The sequence below is a fragment of the Lathyrus oleraceus genome, chromosome 4 (assembly GCF_024323335.1).
Source record: "Lathyrus oleraceus cultivar Zhongwan6 chromosome 4, CAAS_Psat_ZW6_1.0, whole genome shotgun sequence".
Classification (NCBI taxonomy): domain Eukaryota; kingdom Viridiplantae; phylum Streptophyta; class Magnoliopsida; order Fabales; family Fabaceae; genus Lathyrus; species Lathyrus oleraceus.
The window spans coordinates 304877043-304897509 of NC_066582.1; the positions used below are offsets into that span (position 1 = coordinate 304877043).

The window sequence follows — 20467 nt, forward strand, 5'->3', positions numbered from 1 at the left end:
GAGACAAGGTACAATGACCAAGCTCTTAAATCATACCACACACAAAAATAAAATGGGATGGACCTATCTCAATCAAGCTCATGTTGATTCATCTGACACAAGGTCATTGATGAATCAACTAGCATTTGAATATTTGAAAAGTCATTGGTCAATGATGGATGGGAGAAGAAGGAGATAAAGATGAAGAGAAGAAGTAAAAAGGGAAACTCAAATTGATCAAGGGAGGAATTTCATTTGATCAATATTATCCATTCATCTTGAGGGATGAAGTTTATACTTCATCAACCCCTTAAATCCAATAGTATTGATCAAATGGAACTTCAAATCAACCATAATCAAGGCCAAACAGAATATGAAACATCACACGGTCAATCAAATAGCTCAACATAATATTTAAACAATTAATCAAATTAAAATCAATTTTTAAATGAATAAAAATGCATTTTAAAAGAGAAAAAATCTCAAATCCCTTCAAATCACCAAATAAATGGCCAAGGGATTTATCCTAGGTCAAACAAGGTCAAAGGACCTTAGACGAAAAAAATTGGGAATTTTTGGAAAGCCAGAAGTATTTAAAATTAATTAAAAACAAGTCAAAAGCTATTAAATTCACAAAAAATATCAAATTCAATCCAAAATTTTATTTTAATTCAAAATATGGAAGAGGAAATTATTTAAATATTTTTGGTGAAAGTCCCATATTTTTTTAGATTAAAATTGATATTATTATGAATTTAATAAGAAAAGGCTATTTAAAATATGAAAGTGGAAAATCAAATAATCATAAAAAATAAGTGTCATCAGATCTCCCTCATTAACTGAGGTGACAGATTTGATGGTCACGCGCATCAAGTCTAGGGTGGTCATTAGTCAATACGCAACAAACAAGGTAATCAGAAGGAAGGGTCAGTATTAGAAGCTGGGGACCAGATCAGATGGTCTGGATCACTCCAGCGTACCACCGGAGCCCTAGCTCCGGTCATCTTCTCTTGTCAACCTCGTCGGACTGTCAGGACCAAAGCATCACCAAAATGGATGGATCATAAATGGTTTTGAAGAGAAAATCAAAAGGAACTCGAATCTGACCTTCATTTCTTCCAATTCTCACTATATAAAGAGATATATGGAATTGAAAACAAGGTATGCAAACTGAGTTACTTCGATTTGACCTCAAAGCAACTCAATCTTGTTGCCTACATTGGTAGGACTTCAGCCAACCACAAATCAAGAAAAATTATGGAGAAATGAGAGAGAATTGAAGACTTGAAATTTGAGAAATTTCACCTTCGGGTGATGAATTCTGAGCTAGATCTCGATGCAAATTGAATTGGCCATGCTTCCTCTTGCCTGCAGGAGATGATTAGAACACAAATGGCTTTGTTTCCTTGGAGTTCTAGTTCAAAAACAGATAGAGAACTAGAAGCTCAATTTCAAATGAAACCTTCAATGTATTCTTTCAATGGAGGTTCGGGGTTGATGATCAAAGCTTGGGCAAGGGTCCTCCTTCCTTCTGAGGCCAATAAACTTATTATATAGGCAATGCAAAGTGATAATCACACCTTTCCAATTTGAATCCAAAAATAGCAAGTGATGTGCATGGGTGCATGGGCATGTATTTAGGCCCAAATGATGATTGAAACATGCCCAAATTCGCTCGTAATTGATGTTGAGATCACTTCATGAAGCTATGCAAAGTTGTTTGAAGATTGAGTTCAAAAATTGCCAAATAGGGTCATGCAAAGGAACCATGCGCAAGTCCCTCAATTTTAATTCAAATGCCATGATCTTGGACTCTTTGGAAAATTAGCATGAAGGGGAACAACTTTGATATTGGAAATTTTTCCATTTGAAGCTTGGATCATGATGAATTTTTGTGTGGAAGTTGGAGGAATCAAACATACTTGAAAATTTTCTAAGTTAAAAGTCAAATGACCCTTTTTTCCACCTTGAATAACTTTTGCTATGAGCTTCAAATGACTTTGGTTCCTTATTCAAAGTTGTATCTCTTTCAATACTCTTCAATTTGGTCACAAATTTAACACCATTTGGATCTTGCATTATAGAGTCGTGGATTTTAGAAGTTGAGAAAATTTGCTTGCTCAATGATGATGGTCAAAATGGACGTATAATGTTTCCTCATGGCACATGTCCTTGCAAGTAGAATTTGACATTTCTCAAAGAATCAAAGTTGAAGAATACATCTTGAAATTGATCATGAAACTTGGATAATCTTCATATCATAAAAATTGAGCAAGTTATGGTTCTTGGAAGTTGACCTTCTATCTAGGGCACAGACAAAATGACCTACAATCTTTCACCATAAAAAAATGACTTTCCAAGAAACATTAGCTCTTGGTGTTAAAATGAAAGTTGTTTGGAATGTCATAAAGATTAACTTTTCTCTTGGAATCATTCTTATATGATAAAAACTGTAGGAGATAGGGTCTAGGGAACCCTAGATTTGACCAGTTGACTTTTCTGATCAACCTCCTTGAACCAACTTGCAAACTTGCAGTTCCTTTGCTCTTAGAGGCTCATTGAGGATCATATATGTTTATGATGAAGTACAATGGAGAATTCATTGATATCTTTGACCAATTGTTGAAGAAACTTGCTGAGGAAGATACACAAGATACCCTGATGAATTAGGACTTCCTTGACAAACAAGCTTTAAACTCTTATTCTTGATCAAAATGACAAATAAAGAACACGGGGATCCATATATGATGTTTGGAACTAATGTGAACCTTTCTTTGATTAATCTCTTGCATTGAGGGTCTCAAACCCTAGTTGTGAGTTTGATGAGGCACGGGTGAATACACACATTACCTACAAAAGAAATAACTATACACTAGACATATTTTTGATATTTTGATTAGTAAACAAAGAAAAACAAAGTATGATACAATCACAAATGCTTGGTGATCTCTCCTAATGAATAAGGGGTGAGGAGGATGCCAAAGTGTGATGTCAAAGCCAATGAAAATGATGAGATGGCATGAGGGATCTTAGGGGTCAAAATTGGGGTCTTAGACCTACATCGTGTGGGAAGAAGAGGTGGACAATTAATCAAGCTAGTATTGTGATTGATAAATTTGAAAACTTATTGAATTTAGGATTTCACATATTGTATCAATTGTGTACACTTCTTGTGACTACACAACTTAAATCAATTCATATCAAGTATTTCATTATTATAATCTTGAATATTTATGAAATAAACTTTGTTAGTTTGATCATAATCAATTGTATAATTTTCATTTTCGCTTCAAATTTTCCGCTCACAACTCATTTTTAAAAAAACTCTGATTTTAAAAAACGGCGATTACATTTTTTTAGTTTGGGTTCATTCATCCCTTTTAAACCATATTTCTACTTTCATATTTACACCCCATTATTAACTCAACTTTGAGTGAGTCATGTAACTTCCCCGACCAAAGAGTGACAAGGCAATGATTAGCAATAATTTAGTAACGTGCGTATCAGAAAAATAAAATGACAGATAGGGAGAAGGACTATACATAGTAGTCCCTATTTATTTTTAAAAGTTTACAAATTACTTTTTTAAAAATTTAGAAAATTAATTGATATAAATCTTCAAATTTTACATATTGATTCATAATTCTCATTTTGAACCACTTTTTATATATATTTATCAAAATTATAAAAATAAGCAACAAAACGATTAATTGTATTTCTCTATTCAACCATAATAATTTAACTAAACCATTTGAATTGTCTAAAGTTAATATTTCCTTAAAATTTCCAATCATCTCATCCACACACTCCAAAGAAATACATTGCCCCCTTAAAAGTATATGTTCAAACACAACATTAAGCTATTAAACCCATTTCTTTGCCATTAAGAACCTCTTTCAAAACTCTTCCAAGGACAAATGATGAACAAATATTTGAATTCACCCTTAACAAAAGTGCCGGAAGGACGGAAAACTAAAGATGTGTGATAAAAAGCTCAAAAAATAACTTACATGCAGTGCACCATTTTAGTTAGATGCATGGTTACAATCCTCCTTGTGTTTTAGTTATCAAATAGTAACTGTTTAGCTGAAGAATGCAGAGAGTGCGCATTCTATGTTGTTGGATACCCAAAACTCAAAAGAAACCAACAGTTAAACGCTGCAGTGTAGTGCCTTGCTATAGAATGAGCACATTGACAAAAAGAACTTTAAGAGTTTACTAGGTTCCTAAGAAAAGTAGCTATACAGTAGGCAAAAAGAACTGAACAAAAATTAATCCTCAGCTGCAAGTTAAATATAGATGACTGTTGTAGGGGGTTGGAAAAAAGACCAAAATGAATGATGAATTCCTCGACACTAGTCGGTGAGTAATGAGTACAAAAAAGTCATCTTTGTTTTTCGGGTGGGGGTTAGAACTTTTGTGGGAAGTAACAAGTTTTCTTCTTACTCTAGTTTTTTCTCCCATAACTTTTGCATCCTACCTGTCTAATTTGGACAAAAAATCCTTCTGAATTTTGAAAGAGGGAGAAGGAAAATTTAGTGTTTCCATGGCATCAGAGAGAGTTTACTTTTATTCAAGTAAACAGATTTTCTTGCATTCTACAAGGCAACTACATTGTGCCGCTCCAATACTTTGGGACCATTTTCAGCCCACCACTTTTCAGCTTCTTCTTCTGTGAAATGCCTTCGACTGCAAACAAATTCAGAATGAGTAAATGTTCAGGAAATCAGAAAACTAGAATAGCGAATAAAGAAAATATACTTCATCATCCAAAATTCATATTATATATTTTAACATATTGTCCTACACCTATTAAAACTTTTAAGGTATATAATTGATCTTGATCAGAGCCAAGTAAATCAAAAGTATTAAATAACGTTGTCGTGACAATATTGCATTAAGAAATGGGCAAGCTCTGTTTACTCCAATGATAAAGAGTATTGACAACTTCTCGTCTTATGTTTAAAAATGCACTAAAATGGGAAAGCTCTGGCTACAGTTGTAAAGACAGTGTTGACAACTTGTCTTGTTACGTTTAAGATTTTAATTGAAGCATCATGCTAAATTGTTTTTTGATAATCATGCAAGTTCCACACTCTTCTTATGAAGCTTAGTGATTGAATACTATGTGACATAATCTCTATCTAGCCCCCACGTAGAGCATTACCCCATGTCAACCTGCTCTGATAGTATTTCATTGTCATCCTGTTTTCAGGGTGCAGCTGAGTTTTAGACGGAAGTATATGAAATTCAGACCTGCTAATCTATCCTATATTAACATAAGCAATTTTAGATTCACTAAAGCAATAATTACAGATGAAAATGGGTTTTAAGAGAATGACATTAGATATGTGGTGGTTGAAACTTGGAAGTTATCTGAACAGTTTGATCGCCATCATCCATAGAGCTTATCATGAACCAACTATACTAAAAACTGAGGCCAATTTGTTTCAACAAGTGATAAAACTTTAAAGTTCAACAAGAGGAAACCCTACAATAGACAAATGATCTTAAATTTCAAGTAGTGCTTTTAGTTGAAAGTAGTGGTAAAACTTTAAAGGTCAACAAGAGGAAACCCTAGAATAGCCAATGATATTATAAGCAAGCAGAACACTTCTAGTAAAAGTGGAGATTCTATCATAAACTATTCTGCAATAGTTTTTATGCTTTGATGACAAGGAGTTAATTCAATTCTTATAAACCTATTATCAAAGATAATGTGATAAAGTTTTGACATATTAAACAAATGAGAGGATAGGAAATGATAAATACCTGAAGCGAACGCGCTTAAGTTCATTACCACCACCTGGAAGGGAAGACAAACTTACGTATACACCTGGTTCATCTTGCACCACCCATTCTGCCTTTCCACTTTGTGTTGTGACGCCATTAGGCAATACCACCTTTTCTGCATTGCCTCTGCTTTCGTTTTTGGGAGTGATCATGTTTGTCATATGACTCTCATCTATGGATTGATCTACAATCCTATTAGTGGTTTCAACATAGGAATCGGTGCTTAAGTCAGCATCATGACCTTCTGGCAGTCTTTGCATCATTTCCTTCAACTGTAACACAGTTTAGCATCCCCAACATCAGAGATGATTGTTGAGATATTGATATTGATTATATTAAGATTTACTAGTATTCTTTAGGATTAGGGAGATTTACACTCACCTCCTCTAAGGTCTACTAAAATGACACCGACAACCCCTCTAGTTTTAATATATACACTAACCTCCTCTAAATTCTTATCAAATAGAAAAACAATTCCTTCCCCATTAACACTGTTTATTTTCCGTTGCTTTTAAACTCACTTATATATTTGACTATATATTCAATTTTATGGTCCCTAAGGTGAGGGTGGCCTAGAGACTACTTCCTAAGGTGGTAGTTACATTATCATCTCTATCTTTCTGTTTTTGCTAGTTCCTAAGGTGGTAGTTATGTTATCATCTCTATGTTTTTTTTTTGTCATCACTAGGAATAATTTGTTTCCTTTATGCTTCCTAAGGTAAGTGTGGCTTAGAGGCTACTGCCTCTATTCATACCCTTGTAAGTTGTAACTTATTTCTTATTGGATCAATGAGAATACAACCTACTCTCTGATATTTTACATGGTATCAGTAGAAAATCGATCCTTCTCATCACAAGTCAAAACAAATTCTAGTATGATCTTGGAGACAACCTCTCAGCTTCCCATTACAGGACAGACAGAATGGGAACATTCAATGGTCACAGTCAGTCTTGGTGTTTGCACAAGTAGCAAAGGGAAAGATGAATCCTCACCGGTAAAACTGTTGCACCAAAAACAGGAGATCCAACCTACAGACAATGGCAGACCGAGAACAACATGGTCATGGCCAATAAATTCCATGACCAAATTAGATAGGTGAGAATTCCCTTCTCTGCAGCATGGCTAATATTTAGAATGATGCAAAGGAATTTTATTCAAGCAAAGACAACGCATCAACCATCTTTGAGATTGAGACAGTGCTGCAGGATCAACTACAGGAACATCTCTCAGTCACTCAATTCTATAGCACCCTTGCAGATTAATGGCAGCAGCTTGATAAGTTTGAAAAGCATAGCAATACAAGGAGATAATTGCAAAGAAAAGAATTACTAAGCTCTTGTGGGACTTAACAGGAACTTAGATGAAGTTAGAGGAAGAATACTTGGAACCAAACCTTTACCAAGTATTAGAGAGGTCTTCACTGAAGAAAGTGAGGCTATGAGAACCCTCTGTCTGCCCGTGGCAGAGCAGTCAACACTAGCAGCCCATGGAGTCCATAATTATACAACTGACAACAGTTTGAAGAAGAAAAATCTGTGGGGTGATCATTGCCAAAGATCTGGTCATACCTGAGACACATGCTGGAAAATACATTGAAAACCAGCTGATTTTAAGTCCTCAAAACCTGCTATGGACAAGGATAGCCGAGGCAATCATGTCTCAATTGAAGAAGTAATGTTGCCACTCTTCAATCCACTCCTTTTAACCGAGAACAACTTGAACTCTCCAAACGATGTTCTCTCAAATTTCCTCCCCAAGGTAGTCAAGATATCGATCTAGATTTTAAAATCTTAAGATTTTGTGATCTCACTCAACCCCATTATCCCGATCTTAAGTAGAATTGTGTGTTGTAGCCAAATTGTGGGGGAAAAAAATCGTAAAACCATTGTTTTAGAGCGATCTTGGCCAGTTCCTACTACAATCGACCGTTTTCAAGCCACCACCATTACAAACCGAGAAGGATGACAATATGCAGAGGCAAAACAGTTATGGTTCGGCAGAGGCTACTTTTCCACAACTACACTTGCCTACCAAAATATCATGTAAAAAAGCCTCAAATACATAGGTATTATTTTTCGTTTTAGTAAATATTTTACAATTTTTTTACAATCATATGTTTTATGATCTTGCTACTCCCTCTCGATCTTACAAAAATCATTAGGTAGGATCTTCTGATCTTAGGAGTAAAATATCATGTAATTATTCTTTCCAATGTTTTAAAACCAGGACCGGTGATTGATCCGGTCAAGGCACTGAGTCACTGGTCGGACCATTGGGTTACTAGTCGGACCACATGACTATTAGTCCGGTATTAATTAAAAAAGAACATGATATAAAAATATTAAATACAATTATATCATATAATTTATTTAAAGTTATTTTTAATATTTATATTATATGTTTATCGAATTATCTATTATAAATATCAAAATTAAAGTGAGTGTATTTTTTAGGCAAGATTATTATTATTATTATTATTATTATTATTATTATTATTATTATTATAATAATAATAATAATGATAATAATAATAATAATAATAATAATAAGATAATGAGACAAGACAAATAATTTGTTAAGAAAAGAAAAATAAGGCAAGTAATTGGTTCTTAAAAATGAAATCGTCAATTCGTCATCAATATTTTGAAATTGAATATATTTAATTGAAAAAATCCATATTCATTAATGATTAAGTGGCCAAGTGGGAAAGGTAGAATATGTGCTAGGATCTGTGTTCAACTATTGGCAATGCCATTTCCATTGAATTACATTTTAAAAATATATATGCATTAGCCAATTTCATTGAACCGGGCCGGTTTGGGCTACACCAGTTCGGACAAGGATTTTACCAGTTTAAACTTTAAATGCAGAAGCGGTCCAATACACTGTCTGGACCCAGGCTCTCGGTTCGACTGGTTTAACCGGCCAGTCCAGGTTTTAAAACTATGATTCTTATAATTATTTGCATTTATCACGTCAAGCCTATATAAAGAGACTGTTGTGTAGTTGAAACTCATGGTTTCTGCAAATCTCTCACTCTCCCATATTCTCAATAGGGATAGCCTTGATGGCAAGGTTATCATCTCCATAGTCTACCTTTTCAATCTCACTATGCAAATAAGAAAATTTTCAGTTGATTGAAAGGTGGGTGTTGGGGTGCCACCTTAGTTTGAAGCACGTCTTTAACTTATTGCTTTAAAAAAAAAAACTGGATTCATTTGAGTTTGTTTTACCAATTCTTCTAATTCTTGGGGTCCTAACACACCTTCATGTAAGTTACTCTTGCAGTTTACATTGATGATATTTTTCTATCATGTGATCGTGAAGAAGGGATAACAAAGTTTGAAATAAAAGATTTGGGCAATCTCAAATATTTTCTTGGGATGGAGTAGCTCATTTTTTCTATCTCACACACGATCAGACATTAGTTTTGCACTGAGTACAGTGAGGCAGTATATGAACTGTCCCATAGAAGAACGTATGGAAGTAGTGGATATAATTCTCAGATACTTGAAAATGACATCGGTCAATGATTATTTTATCAAAGGTCGGCAAATTGGTGAATTGAAATATTCATTGATGTTCAAGGAAACCTAATCACTCGGAGAAGTAAAAAGAAACCAGTAGTGTATTGTAGCTCTACTGAAGTCAAATTTAGAGCTCTTTCTCAAATTGGGGGAGCTAACAAAAATTTTGGGGTGATGTTATTCTAGTTGTTCTCATGGTATCATACAGCAGTCTAGTTGTCCATAATAGCCTAACAATGGGGGAGCTAAAAAGAAACATTGTCATTTGGTTGATGATGGATTCTTATATGAATATATGGAATAATAGAGAATAACTGAATGAAATAGTAAAATAACAACTGAAGGTGAATACCTATCAGCCCCTTAAGCACGCAGTGCTTCCCTCACCAAGATGGTGAATCCTAATAGAATTCTTAGATACCACATTCCTACCCTTTCTGTCCTCTTTTATAGCCACAAGCTTATTCCTATTTTATCGAAACAAACCCCTTTAATTATAATAACAAACTCCTCTAATTATGATAACAAACTCCTATAATAACAATAACAAACTCCTATAATTATTCCTTTTATTCTTTTATTCCTTTTATTCCTTTACCACTTCTTCTAGTATAGACCCTCCACACTTTTGGCTTAGGTCCATAGTTAAGGCCCACCTCGTCATCCATATCTCTATCAGTTGATATTGCTATCGATCAATGCCCATGCACCTTTTAAATTTTTGGGGTGATGTTATTCTAATTGTCTGTTATTTGATAAACAGCATGTCATCCTCAATACTAGGTAATTAGATTCCACACTCACTCTAGTTTCCTAAGGACCGCCTATATGTTGTCCCTCTTTGTGTGTTCGGCTCTCTGTGTTTTGTTCATGATCTCTCTCCTAGATGTAATAAATTGTTTGCATGAGCTCTTAAATGTGTTTTTAAGCTATTCTAGAGTCTAAAAAGAGTATGAGTGTTAGTTTCCATCTAAACGTCGTTTTTAACTGGCTTGAAACAGTCGAGCTAAGGGTTAAAAGGAGTTGGATGTCAAGGGTTCAAGTCCTGGCAAGGATGTAAATATATATTAACAATTAACCACTAACACTTTACCATTAAAACAAACTATCTTTAAGGATACATCATTCTTTGCTTCACCAACCACATCTGATTCTACGACAGACCTTACTACTTCCCAAGGTTAAAATAGCTGATGGTACTTTTTCTACTTTTCTCCTTGTTATAAATCTCTTTCTTTCCTGCTCTTTTCTCCATTTTCTCTTTCCAATTAGGACAAATTTCACATTTATTGTATTTTCTGCCTTATCTTCAATATCTAAAACCTCAATTCAAACATGAGTGGGTTGGGTATGAACTTATTTCTGGTAGTGCCTTCTCTCGATTCAAAATATCGTTTGCATGTATGACATGTCTGACCATACATCCCAAACTATCCAATGTCAATCTTTTGCTCCATAGCTTAAGCTTTTAAAGATTAAATCTCCAAGTGCATTAACTGTCACCTGCGTGGTCAAACTCTAGATGCTACAGTGTCAAGAGGGGTGAAAGACTGTACTCCCTCTAATCATTATTATAAGAAAAAAATGGCTCAAATCTTAGTCAATATGATAAGGAAAAGTTAACTATCATGAACAATTTAATGGTATTATTCCTAATATACCATTCATTTAATGGAAAAACATCTAATGCAACTAGTTGAGTGAGTTTTTCCACTAAATGTCAAAAAGGAAAGTTTGGTAAATTTGACTTGTGTTTTACATGAAATCTAGACAATTAATTGCACTTACTGAATTTCTTAATCACCGTGAATGAAGTGTTTTTTTCTTATAGTAGTGCCCTTAGGAGTAACTTTTTTTTTACCGTTGGAATAGAAGTGCCCCAGCTATCCATTGAGACAAGCAACGTCTAGTCAGGGTGAATCAGTGTATCAATGAGACGCCCAAGCAATATACCCTGCTTTTACATAAGACTCATCTACTAAAAACGCCCCCAAAGCTGAGCTTGCGGCCATCACCACATGCACCCGAGGTTTGCTCACCCTCAACTGCACGACACCAACAATGCATGGCACACTAGCCTAACTTTCAATCAAACTCTATTGATTAACACTCGACCACTTACGGGCACATAAACATGACCCATAAGGTACTTCTTATCCATATTACAAGAAAGTTTCCCTCCTCGGACATATTTTGAGTTTACCCTGTATCAGGGAGATTTTGTATTATGAAAAAAAAAACTCCCATTTAAGAGGATTATCCTTCTCTTTTTTTCAAAGTTCTCGTCTCCCCTCTTAAACTCCCAAACAGAGCCTAAGGGCGCGTGTTTTGGATCGGAGTATCGTGTGATCCCACAATTAAACTCGCAATCTTGACTACCAACATATATTAGATATATGTAGTAGATACAGCATATGATCCATCCCCACCCTGACCCCAACAAACAAAAAACAGAAAAAGTCGTAACATTCACGAGTGCTTGGTAATCAAGATTCCCAATATTGTTTTTCGTTTTAGGCCCTATATATTATGTTCATTAACTCTCATTCTTAAGATAAGGTCCGCCACAAATGTTTAGATCTAGAACTTCACCTGCAATCTCAGTTTACAAGATGCACAAAAATAAGGATTCAAACCAAACCAAGCCTTTTTCAACTAGATGGGTTGCATTATGAATCAAATGGCATCATAATGTTATCATTTTTGGAATTTCCGCCTTAATTGCGGTCTGTCCCTAGTCGTCTTAATTGTGGCACTTTGGCTTGCCTTCATTGCAGCCCCCAACACCGTCATTGTGTTGGGTTTGAAGAGGTGGATTTAGTCCCACATTGCTAAGAGATATGGTATGTGTTGTGTTTATAAGTGGGGGCAATCCTCACCCTACAAGCAGGTTTTGTGGAGATGAGTTAGGCTCAACCCAAATTCTGAAATGGTATCAGAGTCTATCCTCGATCCATTGTTGGGCTTCCCGCATCATCCACTCTTTGGACTCATTGAGACCCATGCGTGAAGGGGTGTTTTGGAATTTCCCCCTTAAATATGGTTCGCCCCTAGTCGCCTTAATTGCGGCACTTTGACTTGCCTTCATTGCAGCCCCAAACACCGTCATTGTGTTGGGTTTGAAGGGGTGGATTTAGTCTCACATTGCTAAGAGATATGATTTGTGTTGTGTTTATAAGTGGGGGCAATCCTCACCCTACAAGCTAGTTTATAAGCCGGTTTTTGTAAGGTTCAATTGACTCAACCCAAATTCTGAGATGGTATCAGAGTCTATCCTCAATCCATTGTTGAACTTCCCGCATTGTCCACTCTTTAGGCTCATTGAGGCCCAAGCGTGAGGGGGGTGTCGGAATTTCCGACTTAATTGCGGTTCGCCCCTAGTCGCCTTAATTGCGGCACTTTGGCTTGCCTTCATTGCAGCCCCCAACACCGTCATTGTGTTGGGTTTGAAGAGGTGGATTTAGTCCCACATTTCTAAGAGATATGGCACGTGTTGTGTTTATAAGTGGGAGCAATCCTCATCCTACAAGCCGGTTTATAAGTCGATTTTGTAGGATTAAGATAGGCTCAACCCAAATTCTGAGAATCATGAATCATATCTACAACCAAACCATTAACCTCTAAGTCTTTCTTTATTGTTTATCCTATAATTTTTTTACTACCACTAGTTGTTGGGCTACCATCCATCTGATAGACTTTCCATACTACAAAATCTACAAGACTCATCCACACACGCCCAAACCTCCCAAGTTGACCTTAAATCACCTTTTAGAGCTATCCCAACACTAGTGCCATCATTCCAATCCTATATTTTCTAGTATTTCTACACATCCAGCACAATTTCTCATCTTTGTCACACTGACTTTATTCTCATGATGGCTTTTTACCGCCCAACACTCTCTCCTATGCAACATCGCCAGTCTTATATTTGAAAGATGGCATGTTTTAGTTTGAAAATTAGAAGAGGAAAAATATCATGCGGATAGAAAAATACCCAACCTGAGCTGTCAATGACTTTATAACCTCTTTTGCAGATTTACACTTTCCAGCTTCATCCGCAGCTACTTCAGCCACTTCCTTCAATTGCTTTGATGTTCTCTCAAGTTCGGCCTCAAGACTTTTTGACTTCCGAGTAAGTTCTTCAACCTACCATGTATATTTGATCAGTTTGAGATGAGATACTTGAAGTCTTTTCAACATATAGAGTTCATAGAAAGTTGAAAGCCATATTAATGTTAATTCAACGATTGATAATTGTCTAGTTCAATTATTTTATGAGACTATACTCGAGCCTGATATTTGAATACAAGCTAGTAGATAAAGATGCAAGAAGATAATGCAAAAGGTGCCGATAACAATGTTATAAATAGAGAGTGGGGCTGTGCATGGTGTGGCCAGTAAAAAAATGCATTATAAATTATTTTGCGGCCTACAGCTGAAGCTAAATAAAAATACAATACATGTCCAAAATGTATACCAAAAGGACTGTGCATAATATACATGTTTTTAGAAGCTAGTTAACAATTTCATTAAAAAAATAAATCTTCTCCGATGCATCAGTCATAAACAAATTGATATTGACTATTTAGTCTAGAGTACATACATATAGCATGAGAAGCTCCCTTCAAACCGTTCAGGTCGGAAAGAAAATAGGCATGAAGCAGGAATTAGCAAATTCGTCATAAGAAGCCATGAAGCACGGACACCTCTAGAAGTATGTGTGTCGCGGTGTCCGACACTTGTATGACCCTTGTACGACACGTGTCAGAAAAGTCAGAAAAGTATCGGAAAAGTCAAACAAGTGTCTTCTTTCTCTGCTACGACACTTTTTGAATCGATTGCCTGACACCCCTATGACACTCATTCAACACGTGCCAGACAATTGAGATAAGTGTTTCAAAAAAAAAACTGTTTTTTCTTTGGTACATTTAACACATCTTATACATTCTTTTTGGACAATTCTTAGATGTATCTAAAAGGATTAAACATTCTTTTTGGACAATTCTTAGATGTATCTAAAAGGATTAAACATTCTTTTTGGACAATTCTCTGATGTATCTAAAAGGATTAATCATGTACTAAAACAATATTATCAATGAAAGATTAAAGACATTAATTTTTATTAGAATATTTTCAATCTTTTAATAATAGATGGATAAATGAAGGTCAAATACTATCATATATGTAGCAGTGCCGGTGTCCTATGTTTTTGATATTAGTGTCCTATGTTTCTGATATTATCGGTGTCAGAGTGTCCCTGCCGTGTCTCGGTGTCCGTGTCAGAGTATGTGTTTCATAGATAAAAAGACAAGGTTGACCACAAAGACAGAACATAGATATCATAGTAAAATTCCATCAGGATTAACTAATCAGTGATATAGAAGGATATGCATATAAAATTATAAACTAGATAAATTTGAGCAGGCTTACTTGTGTTTTTAAACTTATAACTTCGTGACTTAGAACACCATTTCTGTGTCTTAAATCTTCATGTACGATATCTTCACAAGATTGTCGTGGGCTTGACTTCGATGAAACTGGAGAAGTTGGCTGACAAGATATTCTTGTAGCAAGCTCAGAAACAGACAGGTATTTCCTAGCTTCCACGGAAAGAGAGTTTGATAATTTGGAAAGAACAAAACCCCCCAGCTGTAATTTTCCATTCAAAGCTGTAAAAACATGGCTATCAAGAGAATCTGGAAGCTTTGAGTGACTGCTTTCTGATTGAACAATAGAACCAAATGAAGAAAGTTTTAATAGTGTTCCCTGTGTTTTAGGGGCCTTACTGTCTTGCGAACTGACACTTTTCCAGCTAGGAGTTTGCAAGGATACTGATTCAGCGGTTTTCTTAAGTTTAAAATAACAATCATCACAAACACGATATGTCTTGTTGGAATTTGGAGCAAGGGAAGCCTTCATAGATTTTTTGCTGGTGCATGAATTGCAAAAAACAAGTCCACAGTTGTAACAATTATGACGTTTTCTTCTAAAATTAAATGGATTACGACAGCCTGAACATGCAGAATGATCAACACTCGGTATCCATTTATGAAGGCAAACAACAGCAGTAAAGTTTGAACCACAAAAAACACTCTTCACTTGCTTATCTTTTAAAAATTGGACAAGTGTGGGCTTATTCCTGTGACCGTTGTCACCATGACCTAATTGCCCATTTAAACCCTTCCCCCATGTGAAAACCTCTGCCTTGGAAGTCAGGACTGCAACATGATATGAACCACAGGCGATATCTTCTATGAAACTGTCAGCAATTTTATCTTCAACACGTGCAGGAACCATCCCATTTGCTGCAGGACAACCAAGTTGTCCGAAAGATGTACTGCCCATTGTATACACATGTCCCGACGTCGTCAATGCAACTGTAAGACTGTGGCCACAAGCTACACGACAAATGTTTTCGTTAGACAATGCAATTACACATACGGGAACTAGTCTAGGTTTCTTATCAAGAATTCCAAGTTGGCCTTTATCGCCATCACCCCAAGTGAACAGTCTTCCACTAGATGACTGTGTAGAAGATTCCACAGATTCATCTATCACCTCAACAACGGCAGCAGTGTGCCAAACACCACATGAAACCCTGGTTGTTCTCAACCCTTTCAAAGTTTCTACTTCCCGAGGAATATTTGAACTGCTATGATCTCCATGGCCTAAGGCGGCAAAAGTTCCATCACCAAATGTAAACAACTGCCCAGCTGATGTAACAATAGCTGTGTGCCAGGGACCACAGGACACATATGATACACGTAATCCTTCCAATGCACCACCTACTTTCTTAGGAATCCAGTGACTAACTTCATTTCCATGCCCAAGTAACCCAGAATTGTGAGTACCATCACCCCAGGTATAAAGATCCCCAGAATAAGTAACAGCGCATGTATGATATTCTCCACATGCTACTAACTCAATGTTCATGCCACTAAGAGTGTCAATGAGCTTGGGGTTAAGAACATCCACTTCGGCACCGTGTCCAAGCCTTCCTCCAGACTCCTCCCCCCAGCTAAATGTTTCTCCCTGTTTGGTAACTAGAACAGCATGTTTATAGCCACAAGCTATACTCTGAACATCTAGAACCACTTTTGATTCCAATGCCTTGGGAAGGAATGCATCCATCTCTGAAAAAGACACGTTTCCAACTCTGTGCAGACCACCACCAAGAATTCCATCATAGATACCTTCTCCCCAAATAAAAACATCACCTAAAGCATCAAAATCTTCTTGATAGGAACCCTGGCTGGATGAACTTACAGCACTGGATAAACTAACTCGAACTGCCTCGGACGCAGAATTTCTATTGCTTGAGTTATCCATGGATCCAGAAGACATAGAGGAATTGGTAATTGATTCAGCTTGACTGAAGCCCTTGCTAGGCACAGCAGTGTATGAAATTATTTCAGAGAAAGCCTTTACCCATCTATTTGGCGAAGAATTTTGAAAAGAAACTCTGTCGATATCTCTGGGATCCTGTTGTTTAAAAATTAGAAAGAGTGAAAATATAGTAACTTTTCAATGCCTAATAGTTATGTCAGCTGTATGAAAATAAAGAAGATGAAAGTCATCGTCACAGACAAATGGTGCAAATGATGGAATGGATCTTCTTGTGCCAGACTTTGGACTATCAGAATACAGACTTTCAGGTCTTGATTCATATCCCCACTTGCGATAGTTACCACGGGTAATTAATGCTTTCAGACCAGCAAACCAAATTTCGGCTTCATCTTTGTCTTTGCAGATCTGTATATAGATTAGCAGTGGAGTCAGACCAAGAAGTTTAAAAGTTATAAAATCACCTATCTAACTCGTGTACTGCTTAAAATCTGCCAGGCTAGCTTTTCGCTACGATGATACTAAGATAACAAAAAATTAAGACAATGTTCATTAAAGGACTGGTGGAGTTAATTGGCATAGCAATTATGCAGAAGTGGACGCACCAAATCCAAGGACCTATCATTGTATATAAGAGAGAATGACTGATACTCCTTTTCTGGTCGAGGATACCGCTGAAATGTTGCCTGGATTATCATAACAAATCAAAACAGTGAGTACTGAGACGTAAGCCAGTGGGAAAAAGTAATTAGCACAAAGGATCATTATATAAAGGCATATAGTATTAGCCTGAAAATTGTGTCTGGGATTCTTACAAACTTACAGTTCGCTGCCCAGGAATGATCTTTGAAACGGTACTGAGCCTAATTTGTTTTTCTTCCTTGCCAGAGTACCATATGAGTAGAGACTCATCCTGAACACACGACCAAAATGTATTGAAGATAACAGCACATAATATGTCCATGTTTCTCATTCAAGGGGATTTTTAATTCATTTTAAGAACATGAAGCTTCATATTTGTAATGATTGACAAGTAAACGGTTTGGCTCAAATAGAAACAAGTATATAAACACATTTTAAGTATGCCTAGGACAAGTTAAATTTTAACACTCAAGAAATAAATACATAAGAGCTTTTTATATAACATCATAGACATACTGCCCTAAAGAAAATGATTTTGATATTTTCTTCTTCCGAAGCATGCTTTTGCATGCCTTTGGCTATTTGGCACCTATCGTATCTTTAAACAAGATTGAGTTGTTAGAAAATCTATTGTTCACTACTTGACTATATATTTTACTACAATTCTACTCTATTATCATGTTTTTGTTGTCATCATTTTTCTTGTAGTTTCCTAAAATAATTAAGGATTTACAATGCAAGTAAGCACTTGTTTTTATGCTGGGTCAAATCATCAATGCTTTAGTTAAAATCGACCTATATTTATGATGATAAGCTATTAACGGTACAAAAACTTTCAAACTGGAATTATTGGCCAATGACTTATTTTCACGCTTCTAAGAAAAGTGATAGCGAAACAAGTTAAGCGTTTATATCTTGCATGAAATGGGAACATGCGTGATGGGACCAGAAAACAAAGAAACTAATTGTTGTTGTGTGTATATCATTTTCCGTTGTTAATATCTTATCAAATGTGTTTCAAAAAAAAATCAAAAGATCAGATGAAAAAATTTATCTAAAACGGAAAAGGAAGTTTCTTATCATTTGATGGGCTAGCTAGTATAAAGATCAGAAGAAACACCACAGAAACTTACATTGGAAAGCTTAAAAGGGCAGAACTTTGGCTTCCCTCTTCGCCCATACTTTAGCAGATATGAACCTTTCTTAAGAGATGTAATTGCCTATAAAGGGAACAGAAAATGTTAGGTACTTGCATAAGAAGACGATTCCATGACTATAAAACCGCAAAGCATGAGAGAAGACCTCTGCTTCCAGCTTCAACATATCCTCACACCGGCAAAGAAGAACCATTATAAATTATCACTCATATTATTCAAAGTATATTAATTAAACAATGAAAATAGCTTATGACATATCCATAACTTGTTTCCAACTTATCTTATCCCATAACCATTTGTGTAAGTGTTTGAGAAAGCTCATGTCTTATTAATGAGTTGTTTTCAGCTTATTTCAATAAGTAGATAGCTCGTGAGAACACCTTAAAACTTATATAAAATAACTATTTGATCATATTCTCTCCTTGGTTATAGAAATAACTATTCAAGAAGAGATTACTGTAATTAAGTTGTTCATCGAAAAAGTGAATGTAACGTTTTTGTTTCTTTACAATAATCATTACCTTACATTACATTAAACTAAAGATAGCAACTTAATTAAGAAACATTCATAGAAATAGCTGATACATAAATGCTCATATGATAAGCAATTATTTAAGAATCACTTAATTAAGTTGTTTATCCAAAAGCAACTAAAGAAGTCAAGAAAGCAATGACTGAACCTGCTCGATATCCCTACTGTCGCCAAGACCAGTTTTCTGACGATCAGCCATTCAAGTTGCAATAAGAAACGCTTCACGTAAATGGACCCAATACCCATTTGAACAACAGACCAAAACAAAACAGATACTATAAAGCAATGACAAACCCTTCCCCATGAAAAAACTCAGCACTTGCAAATTGATCATAACAAAAGCTCTTTTTATCTACCCCATAGCTAAGAAAAATACATCACACGGGAAACAATTTCCCCAACGAAACACATTCAGCTCAAAACAAACCCTAGAAACGCGCGTGTACCTCCAACCCCACCGGAATCTTCAAATTTCTCTACTGAAACGCCTTCAACGTGGCAAATGTGGGACGAAAGGGCGCATAAGGAATCAGAATCTGCGGCATTGAAACGAATCGATAAAGAATGCGAAAATCCGAACCGTTTTTGAAGAAGTTAGGGTCGTTGAAACCGCGTTAAACGGAATTCGTTGAAACGAGAGGTTGCGTTAGGGAGATTTGTTGTCGAGAGAAAGACAATGCCTTCGGTTTTGATTTCTATTTTTTTGGATTTTTTTTTCTCAGCTCGAAAATTGAAAGAGCTTTTGGAGAATGTTGACACGCGAGAGGCTTTGTCTCTCTCTCTCTCTCTCTCTTCGGTTCTGAGAGGGAGCTAACTGTTTTTTGTGCCGGTTAATGCCACGTCAGCAACTGAAATCTGTGCGATGGGGATGGATGATTTTGTCGTTTTGTGAAAGTTTGGAGGGACAAATGAGTCCAATTTCGGGATTTGAAATAGACATGCCTCGCTGGTGTCGCTCTCTACTTTGGAACCTGTGGTGTCGGGATCCTATGTGGCTTGGTTTAGGTTAGGCTTGAGATTATCATTATTTTGTTGTGTAGAGTTTCAATTCATCCATGTGTATATTTGGATCAAAGGTTTAACAAGAGTATCTATTGGAGTGGTACAACGTAGTCTTCGAAAAAAAATATCTTATTTGAACAATTCATGGTTTTTAAGAAAATAATTAAATATGTTGATTTTGATGATAAAATTAATATTATTTTCTAGAATACCCCTATTAAATGTAGTTAAAATAGTGATGGGATAAAATGAAAGTTAATAAATATGGATATGATAGTGGAAAAATAATACTCCAAGTTCAATAATGTGCACCAAATCATTTATGTGCATCAAATCCAAAAAAGTATTGGGTGCAATGAGGTGTATTGAAAAAATCAAGTCTCACACATAGATAATTTGGATCACACATTGTTTATATTCGCACACCAAGTTCAATAATGTTGGTGTGAGGAAGTGTATTGAGAAAAACTCAAATCTCATATTGGTTAAA

The 20467-nt window shown here is 35.8% G+C and overlaps 1 protein-coding gene across 1 annotated transcript; it reads right to left on the minus strand.

Annotated features, from left to right (window-relative positions):
• Window positions 1-3834: 3834 nt before the first annotated feature.
• On the minus strand, window positions 3835-20006 carry LOC127075246 (PH, RCC1 and FYVE domains-containing protein 1). Its single transcript, XM_051016733.1, has 9 exons — window positions 19124-20006; window positions 18420-18506; window positions 17468-17557; window positions 17250-17330; window positions 16888-17052; window positions 14731-16782; window positions 13300-13446; window positions 5752-6044; window positions 3835-4668 (listed from the first exon to the last, which is right to left on the minus strand). Exons 1-9 carry the CDS (start codon window positions 19172-19174, stop codon window positions 4578-4580), a joined length of 3057 nt encoding a protein of 1018 aa, XP_050872690.1. The 5' UTR covers window positions 19175-20006; the 3' UTR covers window positions 3835-4577.
• Between the last annotated feature and the right edge of the window lie 461 nt (window positions 20007-20467).

Bases quoted from the DNA above. Each gene is read 5' to 3' on its own strand.
- LOC127075246 (XM_051016733.1), bottom strand. From the start codon at position 19,174: ATGGCTGATCGTCAGAAAACTGGTCTTGGCGACAGTAGGGATATCGAG. The intron at 17,053-17,249 runs GTGCGTCCACTT...ATCTATATACAG, and splicing joins ATGATAGGTCCTTGGATTTG to ATCTGCAAAGACAAAGATGA. The intron at 16,783-16,887 runs GTCTGTGACGAT...TTTAAACAACAG, and splicing joins TTCCATCATTTGCACCATTT to GATCCCAGAGATATCGACAG.